Raw genomic sequence first — 14,051 nt, forward strand, 5'->3', positions numbered from 1 at the left:
CCTTAAGGAGAGATTCACCACTGCTCCCATCCTGCATCATCCCGATCCTGACCAGGAGTTCATTGTGGAGGTGGATGCTTCCAGCACTGGTATCGGCGCTATTCTCTCTCAGCGACATGGTACTCCTCCTAAACTGTTTCCTTGTGCATTCTTCTCTCGCAAACTCAGCTCCACAGAGCAGAACTACGATGTGGGCAATCGAGAACTCCTCGCTATGAAGGCAGCTTTGGAGGAGTGGCGCCATTGTCTCGAGGGAGCTAAAGGCAGGCAAGATGGTCTTTATTCTTTACACACAGAACACGAAAGCGGATGCTCTGTCAAGACTTTATGAGTCATCCTTGCAACCACCCTCCTGTGAATCCATCATCCCTTCTACCCTGGTTCTCGCTCCCATACAATGGGATATCATGACTGAGATCACAGAGGCCCAAGCCACCGATCCACCACCAGCCGAAAGCCCACCAAACCTCACTTATGTGCCGCGTGCTCTGCATCAAAGAGTAATTCAATGGGTTCGCTCGACTCCCAGTTCTGGTCATCCAGGTATCGCCGCCACTGTACAGCTACTCACCAATCGCTTCTGGTGGCCCACTTTGCAGACAGAGACTATAGCATACATCCGGGACTGTTCCACATGTAATGTAGCCAAACCCTCTCACCAACTACCTGCTGTCCTCTTACAACCAATACCCATTCCACAACGACCCTGGTCACATATAGCCATAGACTTTATCACTGATCTACCCTTGTCCAGGGGTCATACCACTATCCTCACAGTTATTGACCGATTCTCAAAGACATGTCGCTTGATCCCTCTGCCCAAACTGCCCACTGCTCTCGAAACGGCTGAATCCTTATGCAATTACGTGTTCAGGTTCTATGGTCTTCCTGAGGACATAGTCTCCGATCGGGGCCCACAATTCACCTCCCGAGCCTGATTGGCCTTCTGTCAAAAACTGAATATCAATGTCAGCCTCACCTCCGGTTATCACCCTCAGTCCAATGGCCAGGTGGAACATTTGAATCAAGAGCTCACCCGTTTTCTCCACTCATACTGCCACCGAAATCAGGTGGACTGGAGTCGTTATCTGTTATGGGCCGAATATGCTCAGAACTCCCTACGCAAGCCAGCCACAGGCCTCACTCCTTTCCAATGTGTTCTGGGTTTCCAACCTCCCTTATTCCCATGGTCCGGGGAGCCCTCAGACTTACCTGCTGTTAACTCATGGCTCCAACGCAGCGAGGAGACCTGGAATGAGGCACATGTCCACCTTCAACGGGCCGTTCGGCGAACAAGGGAGCAAGCTGATCGTCGTCGGCATGCCAATCCCAACTATCAGCCAGGTAAGTGGGTCTGGCTGTCTACCCGTGATCTTCGCCTGCGGCTCCCTTGCAAGAAGGTCAGTCCCAGGTACGTGGGTCCATTCAAAATTCTCAGACAAATAACTCCTGTCTCATTTCGGTTGGCTTTACCCTCCAATTATCGTATCTCACCCACTTTTCATGTGTCTTTGCTTAAGCCCGCTGGTGGTTCGAGAGGAGCGGAGGACCAGGAGGAGGCTGGTGACCAGGGAGCCCCTCCCATCATCGTGGACGGCGAGGAGGCGTATCAAGTTCACGAGATCCTGAATTCTCGTCGCCGGGGCAGGTTAATCCAGTATCTAGTGGATTGGGAGGGGTATGGTCCGGAGGAGCGGTCCTGGGTCAATGCAGAGGACATTCTAGATCCCTCTCTAACCAATGACTTTCATAGGATCCATCCGGATAAACCAGCCCCGAGACCCCGTGGAAGATCCCGGTGTCGTCTGCCTCCTCGTGTCAGGAGCCGCTCGCAGGGAGGGAGTACTGCTGACATTTCTGAGCGTATATACCTCGTTTGATTACCTGTTGCCTACCTGGATTGTTTATATCCGTCTGATTGTTCTCTGCCTGCCTCTTTGACCTTGCCTGCCTATTGGATTTGTTCTATTCTCTGTCTGCCGCCTGCCTCGACCCTTTGCACGGACTCAGGTTATGATTCTGCCTTGCCTACGTTACCCCTGTATACTGTTGATTGAACTTTGCCTGTCTGGTTGTTGTCAATTGTCATTCATTAATGTATTCAGCTAATATCTGCTGTTAATAGCACTGACAATTTTGCATGTTAATAAACACATAATTCACACAACATGCTGCTGTTGTGGTTATTGTTGTTGTTTCAATTGTGTATTTCAGATATGTCACATCCTACAACCTCGTCGTCTGCAGAGAGAAACTGCCATTCAACCCCACCAAAATACAGATAATGATTGAAGGGGTCATATGATGCTGCTAAAAAGAACATTATTTTGTGTATTTGTTGTAATGAAATGTGTTTATGCGGTAAAAGTGTTGTTAGAACACTGTCATTTTTGCTACAATTTTACATCATTAAAAAAAATAAAAGTACCTAATTGACACGTTGTTGTTGTTGATTTTATGGAAAACCCTAATAGACACTTCAAGATATTATAAGACCAGGCAGATAGAGGGGTAAAAAACAATATTAATAAATAATGTATACAAATAATACTAATATGCAAATAATACTACTATTAATTATATTAACACTAATATTAATGAAAAACTATCATTAAAAAGGTTATTTATAACACCAATAAGGTCCTATATGGCATTTTCAAAGCATGGTTCTATATGGAACCCTATAAAAAAGGTTCTATTTAGCACTAAAACGGGTTCTGCTATTGTTACAAGCCTAAGAACCCTTTTCTGAAACTGTTTAGAACCATTTTTCTTAAGAGTGTAAAGAATGTAAATTAAAGCTTAAACTTTAGCCATTTCTTTTATTAAGCTGACCAAAACACTCCAAAGCATCCCTAAATGACCTAAATGAATCATCTGTAGGCAGTGGACCCTATTTCTCTGGCATGCAGACTGTGAATATCAGTCATGGTGAAAAAAGCTAAAAGCGTTATTTTTTTATTATTATTATTTTGCCTTGTTGATCCCTTCACAGTGTACATACAGTATAGTAGGCTATGCAAAGAGGGAACAACCTCTGATTCAGTTGAGAGTGTATTCATTGAATTTTGGATTATACACTGTTAAAAAATTTTTTTACATTTACAGTACAAGAACGGCAGCTGTGGTTGCCAAGACCTTTACTCTAAAATACGGTAGTAGCATTTTAAGTTTTACAGATTAATAAAAAAAAATATTTTAGTACATTAACAATTTTTATATGCTAAAATATTGTTAATGTACTAAAATACTTTTTTGCCTTCATAATCAGACAACCACCTTCAAAACACAGGTGCAATAAACACTAGATTAAGTACCTAAAACCCTAATGTAAATAACTTGCCATACGAAGAAACCGTTATTTCAATGAAAAACCATCAAATATGAAGTGTCATAGAGAATTCTGTGAATGTCAATTTTCAGATTTTTTACTGGAAATTATGAGTTTAACTTGTAAACTTGTAAACTCTCCTATTAGATCTATTACAGTTGTTTCACCATAAAGGAAGGAGACTACCATTAACCATTTAACAGGTTTTTTTAGTGTAGCATTTTTACAGTTTTACCATTAAAATTATGATTTTTAAAATCTCATTCATTTGATTCCTATCTCATCTGATTAATTTCTGTGCATGGTAAACACTCAAATACTCTGTTCTACAACTCAGAAAAGAGGAGTGATACAAACAGTAAAACATTCCAGTGCTGTTATACTAATGGTATTCTAATCACTATGAGATTCCAACTTGTAAACACAACCTAGTAAAACTCATAATTTACAATTTGTAAAGTCGGAATGTTTGAAAAGCTCTGATTTCTCAACTCATAATTACAGTAATTCCAATAAGATGTGAATGCACCATAAATATCAGCACTTTTGGAATGTTGCTCAGCCAGTCAAATTTGGGAATGGGACTTACTGTTGTATATTCTCATGCATTGCCCTTTTATTCATTTTTACAGGAGGAGGACTTTCAGGATATGATTACCAGTGCCCAAGCCATGGAGAATAAATATGGCCACTTGTTTGAGAAAGTGATAATCAATGATGACCTGGCCATGGCATTCACTGAGCTGAGAGACGAGCTCACAAAAATAGAAACAGAGACTCATTGGATCCCAAATACATGGGCTCATGTCTGAAAAAGCCATTCATGTTCACTGAACCACTTAGCCACATGATAACTTTTGACTATGTTTTGGAGATTTTCTGCATATAAAAAAGGCACACCATATTATTGTAATTATACGCTTATAAGTAGTGTGTGCTGGCCGGTCATGAATCAACTCCATTCATAATCGCCAAACTCATGACACTGCACTGAATTTGAAATAGTTTTGTTTATGTTGAGAAACAAGTAATTGTAAAGAATTTTTATCTGCCCCTAATTCCTACATAATGATATACATTATGCTGTATTACTAGATTATTTCTATACGCATATTGCTTTGTGCACTGTTGTGGCTCATGTCTTCACATTAATCACTTAAAGACGTGGATTTTCCATTGAAAATATGTGTTCTAAATTTGGTTTAAGTGAGGTGGAGCACTACAGTTTCTTTTTTTTTTTCATAAATTGTGACTACAAGATTGAACTCTGGATTAGACCTCTGAAACACATCCAGGTAGCTCTATGTACCGAACAGTTCCAATCCAAGTTTAGATTTGTTCCTGACATTGAACTCCACGCTTTACAGTGATTTAAATGCCTTAGTGTTCTTGAAGAACATTAACATTTGCAGGTATACAAGGTGATCCACGATTCAACCTCTCAAAAGAATCAATCCAAAGCAACTGTTTTTTTAAGGTTTAAAACTAACAAAGAGCAATTCCCATGGCAATTCCTCCCAAACATTGCATTTAGAAAGGTGAGCTGACATTGAAGTTAAGAGGAAGACGCTTGCTCAAGGTGACCTTAGTTGTTCCTGCAGAAGCCAGGAGAGGAAGTGGAGTTTATTTTCACCAGCACTCAGTGTATTAAAGTGGAATTAAAGAGTAACGGGAGAGTTCCTGGGGTTACATTGGATGGTTGCCTGGTCAGCATGAGGGACAGAACTCCACACATACCTGCCTGTACCTTTCTGTGAAGCCAGAATGAAATGAAGCTTTAGATGCAGTATGTCAGGGTTTTTGATCGAAATTGTGTCAGATTGATAAAAAAATATCAGTATGTTGTGTTGTGTCTTTATTCTAAACTATTCAGCATTTTATGAATTTCATGGATTTTAGCTGATTTTAGCCTTTCTCTGCTGCTTTCCACCAATTGTGGTTCTGTTCATATGGTACACATCAACCAAACTTGCTCTCACAATTTGGTTTGGACTCCTGTAAATATCAGGCACTTATAGAATGCAGAGTCACTCTCTTTCATAACTCTGCATGAACATATGTATACATTGTGTAAAAAAAATTTAAAATAAAAAAAGCAAGGAAAGAAACATCCTCCCACTTTCAACTGTTTTTTTTTTTTTTTTCCCCAGCAAACGTCTTAGGCATAAACTGAACAAGTCTCACAGACATTTGACAAACTGAAATGGAATAATGACACATGGTTACATGTGGTTTGCCGCTGGAAGGACGATCAGCTGTCCTTCCTGTATCCCTATAGCACGTGTGTTAGGTTTCTTACATTGAAGCTGCAGTTTGTAGCTCTGGCCGCATCTGCAGTCCTCAGTGCCTCCCTGCAGCAGAACTATGGCATGTTCACGCAGGTGAGCAGAGTCCCTGGGCATCTTTCTTCTGGTGTTTTTCAGAATTAGTACAAAGGTCACTTTAATGTCCTAATGTAGCCTAACTGTGACCTTAATTGGCCTTAAACTAATCATATGATTAGGATCACTTTTATGATATGTCTGATACATTATTATTCTTAATCTCCTCAGTCTTTTAAAATGATTTTAAGTTTTTATTTTTTTTATTCATGTAATGTGGTGTAATATGGCGAATATATATCCAGGTTTCCTGAATATTGAAAGGGAAGTACCTGTTTTGGTATATATAATGTTGTTGTTTCAGTACCTTTATATGTATATCGTGGAGATGGTTGTCATCATTTCATAAATTACATTAATCCTAAATATTGTCATTATTATCAGACAAACATATAGGCAACATTGGTTTGTCTGTTTTTCTGTTTTGTTGCCTATCTTTCAATACTATGGGATTGGTTGGCACAAGTGCACAATATAACTTTAGTAATGAATGAATGAATGAATGAAAAGAAAGAAAGAAAGAAAAAGAAAGAAAAAAGGAAGAAAGTACGAACGAACGAACGAAAGCCTTAGTACCGTGATAGCTGATTTGGACACAGAAAGGCTATACTGTATGTTGCACATTATCACCACAGTCAAACTGCTCTTCAAAGTTTAAAAGTAAAATACAATTATCTATCTATCTATCTATCTATCTATCTATTTTATTTCTTTCTTTTATTTTTTAAAAATCCACCTGCTGACCTATCAAATTCAATGACCTCTTTTGTAATAACGAAATTACATCCAGCCTTTAAAGCTGAGAGTACTGTAATTTTCCACTCAAAATTTCCATGTATCTGTGGTGGATGTGAAATGAGTTTATCAGTCATGGCTCATCCAAATGTCAATCAATTTAGTCTTTTTTATTTTTAACTGATTTATAATGACTAGAAAGAGGCCGGTGTAGAAAGAGAAATCTGGATGAAGAGATGGATACAGTATTTGTCTGGTTTTGTGTGGAGGAGCTGGATGGGTAGACAGCCCAGGCTTTGTGGCTTTACGAGAGGTCAGGTTCCTTCATGGGCTCACGTCATTGCTATTAAAGGGCTATCTGAACAGCGAGGCCCGAGTGTGTTAAAAAGACCAGGATACTTCATGCGCGCACATGCACACAATGAAAATGCCAACAAAAATATGGCAAGCCCAATAGAGCTGCGGACAAGGGTTTAAAATAACTGATTGAGTTAAATATGCTACCATAATTCATGGTGAACATGAGATTTGTGCTTTCCTGATTATCACAAAATACAGCAGCAGAAGCAATGTAAGAACAATGTTAATGAAACTACAAAAAAACAAAGCACACTTTATCCCCAATGTCAAAACTCGCCCAAAACTATAGCCAGGCATTGGCCATCATTAAATTAAGGCCTGTCTCTCAGCAACAGAACGACCATTTGTGGTCAGCAGTGAAATCAAGTCAACTACTCCATGTTTACAAAATCTAATCACGCAGGGATGAAGTTATTTGATGGTGGCTGTTTCAAACATATTTTTAGCATAAGATATTCAAGATGGTGCAAAATACAGAAGGCTAAATAAGTGTACTCTAAACAGTGTCCAGAGGGCCACACCTTTCTCTGGACATGCAGCACAGAGGTTGTACACCTTATTGCCAAACCTCAGATACTTAGAGCCATACTGTAGTTACCAGAACTCTTGTTTCATGTAAATATTGAGAAAAAAGGTACAAAAGCTGTCACTGGGGCGGTACCCTTTCAGTCTGTTTTGGCTCGGTTCAATTCGATTTGGTGAGCTGGTTCATCCAGTTCACTAATGGAGCTTTTCCACTGCATGGTACGGCATGGTACGGTTCACTTTTGGGGGGGTTTCCAGTGGGTACAGTACCTGGTCACTACCTGCGTCACTGAACTTGCGACACAAACACAACAGAACCGCTAGATTTAAATCAGCACAGCCAGCGAAGGATCGAACGCATCTGTTTTGAACAAGCGCACCTTTTTAAACAACCAAAAAGTGGCTGTTTCGTTGTCTGTTGAGGAAGTACAGACATTCCTCTCGTTGATAGCAGAGGAGTGGATCCAGCGAGAGCTTGATGGGGCGACGCGGAATAAAAAAGTTTTTCAGGAGTCGCGGCAATAGAGGCAGCGCAACTATAACAACATGTGAATAATCCCGTCCACTCTAAAGCGGTACTGAACTGCAGTGGAAACGCAAACCGAGCCGAGCCGTGCCGTGCCGTACTGAGCCGTGCCTAGCCGAGTCGTACCACGCAGTAGAAAAGCGCCATAAAAAGAACCTGTTCAAAAGAACGATTTGTTCGCAAACCAGACATCACTCTGGACCATTTGCCTGAGGCTATGGATTGCAGATAATAATGTTGTAATTAATGTTCAGTTTCTTGCACAGACTAATCGATTCACCTCATAAGACAACAGTTTATCTTCAGGAGCCATGGGTATTAATTTTGTGTTGCCTGTATATGCTCAAAGTGATGGTAGCCGTGAATCACCAAGGACCACAGTTTCAGCTTAAGGTGAGTAAATTAAGAGCAATTGCTCCTTTTTGGGTGAACTATTCCTTTAGCTTTATAGACTTTGCATTTTCAAAATATCTTTTGCGTTTCCACTACTGGTTTATGGAAAACCACATCACTACACAGATCTCAACACTTACATGAAACACAACAGTCACAGTAATACTGGCAAAAGGGCCAACACTGCAACCATGTTATTTATTTATACCCAAGTGCATGCTGGGAACACCAACACCCTGCAAAATCAACATCCTCGCAGCTAGATAGCCCAAATTATTTGGTAAATCTGTGGCTTATTTCAAATGTATTTATTTATTCATTTTTACAAACTCTAACTCTAGGAATATACATCTATTGTTTAAAAAAATAAACTAAGATGCTTCAACTAAATCTAAATAATATTCATCAAAATTGAAACTGCTTTAGGTTTGGAAAAAAACATAAAAGATAAATATTTTAAGTTCAGCAAGTTCTTGTGCTCGGTGACAAAATGTGCACAATTTGAATGTTTTTATAGTAGCAATAAATCAATAAAATAATAGAAAGCGGAGTTGTTTAGTTCAACAGTCCACAGATCCAATTCCAAAGAAAGGCTCCAGAAACAGGCTGCTTTTGTACTAGCAAAATGTTTTATTTAGTCTTTCATAAAGTTGTCCCACTGTACCGCATCTGTGTTGGCTCAATGCAAAAAGGCTTTGTGATTTTGCATGCTAGAGCTAGCAGTCTTTTAGCAGCCCATTCTCTCTTTCCAAGTATGGATTAGTTAAAAACCACCACTCCTCCCTGACCTTAGAAATGTTTCAATATTTGTTTATCAAGGCTGATAAGAGCATCTGCACACCCGCTTACATGGCTGTAGTGCACTACACAGGTGTACGTCTAGGTTTTCAGTAAGCTGCTCACCCTTTTTTCCAGTGGCATGATTATGTTGGCTTGGAAAGTGAAAAATTCCCCACAAACTTGTACTGTTTAACCTAGCACGCATAGACTTCTGTCTCTTGCCGCCAAATGGCAAACTAAAGCGTGTAATCATTCTGACAGCTGGACAGTTTCAATTAAGCATTATTTACGGAGACTTGAGGAATACAAGACACACAGGAGAAGCAGAGGGATTCTAAACATATTGAAAGACAATCACAACAGATCCAGACAGAACGGGCCATTCTTACAGCTGACTGGAGCACATGAGATTGATTATGAACCACCGTACACTGGGTGAATCTGACCTCACCATCATGGTAAGCAATTCTATGATCAATATGGGTAAAACAGACCACCTCTTAGAACAAAATATCCTTGGTATGGAAATATGCCACAAATATTTCAATTTTATGAGAACTTCACTTAAACTTGAATCACCAAGCTCTGACCAACTGTGCTTGGGTCACAACCATAACCGTCAAACCACCATCGTGTGTGATTCATTGTGTCCATTCATTTAAAAACACAAATGCTCATTTTGGTATTTTGCCCCCCGCTAGTAAATGAAAGAGCTTGCGGTTGTATTGTTGGGCTCCACCTTCATGAGCACGTGACCCTGAAACCAGCAAGAGTACATGTTCCCACTGGGAAGGTTGTCTGTCTAACTGACAGCTCTCATAATCAAAGTAAAATCTTCCAGAGACAAAGCTTTGCCTTTAACAGAACTCCAGACTGATGAAAAAATCTTTGAATGCTCCTTGGATCTTCACTTTATGTAAATGATTCACCTTTCCAGACAGTTGAGAAGACAATGGAGGCTGGATCTGCTTTAAAACACCTAGGCTGTGTCCAAATACTTGCATGATCTGGGCGCTGTAGAACTTGCACTGCTGCACTGAGCAAAAGGTCACAACGCAAAGTATAATATGTAGGTATTGTTACAAAGAGCAACTTCATACCTAGCAGAAGCTCAAGGTTGTCCACAATTTGTTTTTCTCATCTTTTTGAATTTGACATCTTTTCAGCTTCACTACCCTCGAGGAATAGCAAAGTGTCCAATGGGTTTACACTTTCCATCAGATGCAGTAGGTCATCTGGATATTGTTCTCCTACTGTACAGACATTGTTCTCATTATACATAATGTTTCTTGCATACTGTGTAGCAGGAAGTACATATGTTCACATATTCAGACAAAGGGCTAGACTTACCTCTTGACCCTCCTGTTATTTCATAATACAATACTGAAACTCCTTTTACTGCAATATATGAAAACCAATGCTCTTGTTTTTCCATAAGATGTGATTTACAGCGATGTCCGATCACTTCTTGTTAGTGTAGAACGTTCGGGTAGCATGTGAACAGAGCTGAGGGCCTGTGGGTTAATAGGCTATGACCAGAGAGCACATAAAGAGCCAAAGTAACCTCCTGTTTACCTCTAACCAAATCATTCACTTGGCCATTCAGGATGGGTCTAGGATTACAACAATGCTATTACCTTACAACATGCAAAAAAATCATATACAAAACAAAAAAAAACTGGAAATTATATAAAGTACCCCTGCAGATGCGTGTCAAGGTCAATAAGTCTTTGTTAGATCAGGTTGTAAAATGTCATGTGGTGTGACTTCTCCAAAACTGATACTGATATTTGTAAATATCAAGGTATTGGAAAAGTATGTTATTAATTTTACTTGATGGTTATACCACATGAATAAAAACATTTACATTTAAACTTCTTGAAAATGGTACAAAAGTTCTTGAAAAATCTGATACCAACATGAACGTAAAGAGTACAAAGAAGTTGAAACATTTAAGCTAGATTTTGAAAGAAAGAATCCAAGTAAACGAGAATTTCCCTATATGAATTTCTGGTAGCCTCTGTTAACAAGTTTAATGTTTTAAAATAAATCAATCAGAAAGAACTCTTTCATCTTTTTTCCAATTGTGCGTGCAACCAAAACACTCCCATGAGTCACTTCTCCATATTTGACATGGCAGAAACATGAATGTAATTAATGTTTTTGTAAAATATCCACAAAAAGTTCTATTTACTGCAATTGTAACCAGCCTCTACTTAAGGCCATCTATTCATATGGATTTAGTTTGGCATAAAAGGGTATTGGGCAGCACCTATTTTCCAATAAAAACACTCCTTTATGTGGCTGTTGTAATACGTTGGCCAAGCGAGACAAGACTCCAAAAGCAAGACGCTTCCTCTCTGGAGTGTTAGAACATGCCTGTAATAGTTCCCGAAGATACAAATAGACATTGTAAGCAGGTATGCGAGCAGAGGTGTTGCTACTTTGTGGCCTTGGCAGAATAAAACATTTGTAGCCAAAAACATCAGCTCAGAAAGAACATGAGACCACATCCGTCTCAAACAGCTACGTTATGTTGTGTCAGGCGATTACTTTTTACAGCGCACAGTATTCCACACAAAATCAGCAGGTCCTCTGAGAAGGCGTGATTCGGACCATGACTTCAGCGCCGTTGATTGTAGGAACTCCCATCAAGGTGATTTACGGATGTTTATTTTCCTACACAATGAGAGGCTGTGAGAGAGGCAGAAGCCATCTGGAGTGGTCCTCGGATGGGTATTAATTCAATCTGCCCTGTTAACGAAATGTTATGGCTTTAACTCATGCATCAGAGGTTTAGCCATGCATGTTCCAGTGTTCTGGCTGAGAGGCAAAGTCATCTGTCCAATGAAGACTAACGTGGAGGTGAATGTATCTGCGTCTTCTTTTTTACACCTTGTATGTCTTCTTTATGAATGCTTTCAGAAAGTGTCTCAAGGGAAGTGGCACAACATATCGAAGATTTCACACCATCTGTCTCAAACTATTTATAGGTGCAGCTATGGTTCATAGAATTGGTTATATTAGGGAATATCATCCTAAGCAAAAAGTCAAACATAATTTCTGCAGTTAATCATGTTATTGGCTCAGCCATTTATAAACTCAGAGTTAAAAGTCTGTTATATATATATAAACTTGGAAAGTTGATCAGATTTGACCATTATATACCTAAAGCCGGAAGAGTGGCATTTTGGAAGAATATGTTGGATTGCTAGTCCTTTCAACTAGAAAAATAACATACAAGATTCCTACACATGCAGCCAAATTTTATGTTATTCCACAGTGATGGGAGATTAATTTTCCATTGCAAAATATCCTAATTTGTGTGTCTGGTCTTTCTTTTTGGATGGCCTTTTTGGAGGATTATGCGTTGGGTTGTTTGTCTTGGTTCATTTTAGAATATCGGGAGTGTTCTTAAGTCTTTCTAAACCTGAAAAATGAAGATGATATTTAACCCATTTAAGCCCGTGGGCAATTAAAGTTGCTAAAGGCTATGCCAGATTTTTTATGGTTTGTAAAAAGCTTTCTATGGAAGTTCCTATATAAAGCCTAATGTTGTTTTGCATTCTAAATGATATTTGTGTGGGAAAATATGGGCATTAATGGGTTAAATGATCTGTAGGTCTATTAATATATCTGAACAAGCTCTAATTTCTCACTAATATGTCAATAATTTAACCAACAGAAAAAAAGACTGTTAATACACCCCTCAGTTACCGTCTGTAATATGATACCACACGGCCCTCTACCATGAAATGAGGTGCCAGCTGCCTCACACATGGGCCAAAAGCAATCTATAGTCACTATAGCATTGGAGAATTATGCCGTCATCATCCTCATCATCTTCACAACGAACTCATTATCATCCCAACACCTCTTTATGCTCCATTTGGGCCCAACCATACTCTAAACAGGGAGTCATAAATAAAGATGATTACAATAATGAGAGCCGTAATTGCAGATGCAGTTCCTTCCATGTCATTAGCAAAGCTCCATGTTCAACACTGACCCATGAAGAGTCTAATGAGAAACGTGAAATAACAAAAGTTTTTAGCGGCTCACCTCTCCCCTGGATCATATAGTCAATTGGCTGTGAAAGGCATAAAATTGCCCATTGCTTGTCGACGGAAATCAGCATGATGCTAAGTAAGAAGGTTAGGAGAGGTTAATGTGCTACAAGGGGATTTCATCTTGAAGTTGAGACCTGGAGTTACGAGCGAGCAGAAAAACATAAAATTGTCAGCGTCCAAGAAAAAAGCTGGAACGGGGGTAGGGAGCCGGCGGCTGTCAGAGTAGATTGCAGACCCTGGTAACAGAGACGTATGAAGCTTTGTTTGCAAAAGCAATGTGGTGCGTTTGAAAAGCCCAGGAACGGAGGGAAGTCTTGACACATCCGTATGGCTCTCAGAAGAGCACATTTGTACCGAATTATCAATAACTAGCAAACATGACCCGACTCATTAGGGATGTGAAACAAGATGTACCCTATGAGGTGAAAGAACCATGTGGTGCATGGTACACTCACAACTCTGTGGAAAATCATGTGGCAGGCACACAGTATTTGGACCAGAGAAGTGGGTTCGGATGAACATATGGGAGCTATTTGTTGGGTTAATGATGCATTAGTATGAAAATGTGATTGATGGCAAAGTCATAATTATATGATATAGTAACTACAGTGTTCAAACACCCAGGGACTTCTGGGAGTGTACGTGGCACAGACCAACACATTCACAAAGCAATTAATCAAGGGAAAGGCATGCTGGGCATTGCCTCTTCAGCCGGGCTTATTTTTACTAAAGAAGGCTGAAGAACTGGATGTGTAATTACTTGATAGACTGAATAGGAGTGCAGCTTCCACTGCATTGTGAAACTTGATGTGCAATATTTATACTACAATAAATGCAATCAAATCCTGTATTCTCAACTCATCCCTCTTGTTTCAGAAATCAGTCAGTAAATGACAATAGGAAAGTTGAGCTGAATATCTTCTGAAGAAACCAACTGTAACACACCAATT

General features: G+C 39.6%; 1 protein-coding gene and 1 long non-coding RNA gene across 2 annotated transcripts in view; one reads left to right on the plus strand and one right to left on the minus strand.

The window, feature by feature from the left end:
• LOC107681821 (uncharacterized) overlaps positions 1 to 1,978 on the minus strand; it is a 5,613-nt gene extending 3,635 nt beyond the window's left edge. The window contains exon 1 of the long non-coding RNA XR_001633303.1: positions 1,885 to 1,978. This is a non-coding gene — a long non-coding RNA (uncharacterized LOC107681821). The remainder of the gene's footprint in view (positions 1 to 1,884) is intronic.
• The window catches only part of mpp7b (MAGUK p55 scaffold protein 7b), a 59,459-nt gene extending 54,672 nt beyond the window's left edge, over positions 1 to 4,787 (plus strand). The window contains exon 19 of the mRNA XM_016478167.1: positions 3,964 to 4,787. Within this exon, the coding sequence (XP_016333653.1) occupies positions 3,964 to 4,143 (180 nt within the window). The 3' untranslated portion in view covers positions 4,144 to 4,787. The remainder of the gene's footprint in view (positions 1 to 3,963) is intronic.
• The last annotated feature ends 9,264 nt before the right edge of the window (positions 4,788 to 14,051 follow it).

Source organism: Sinocyclocheilus anshuiensis, unplaced genomic scaffold (genome assembly GCF_001515605.1).
Source record: "Sinocyclocheilus anshuiensis isolate Anshui unplaced genomic scaffold, SAMN03320099.WGS_v1.1 scaffold436, whole genome shotgun sequence".
Lineage (NCBI taxonomy): Eukaryota > Metazoa > Chordata > Actinopteri > Cypriniformes > Cyprinidae > Sinocyclocheilus > Sinocyclocheilus anshuiensis.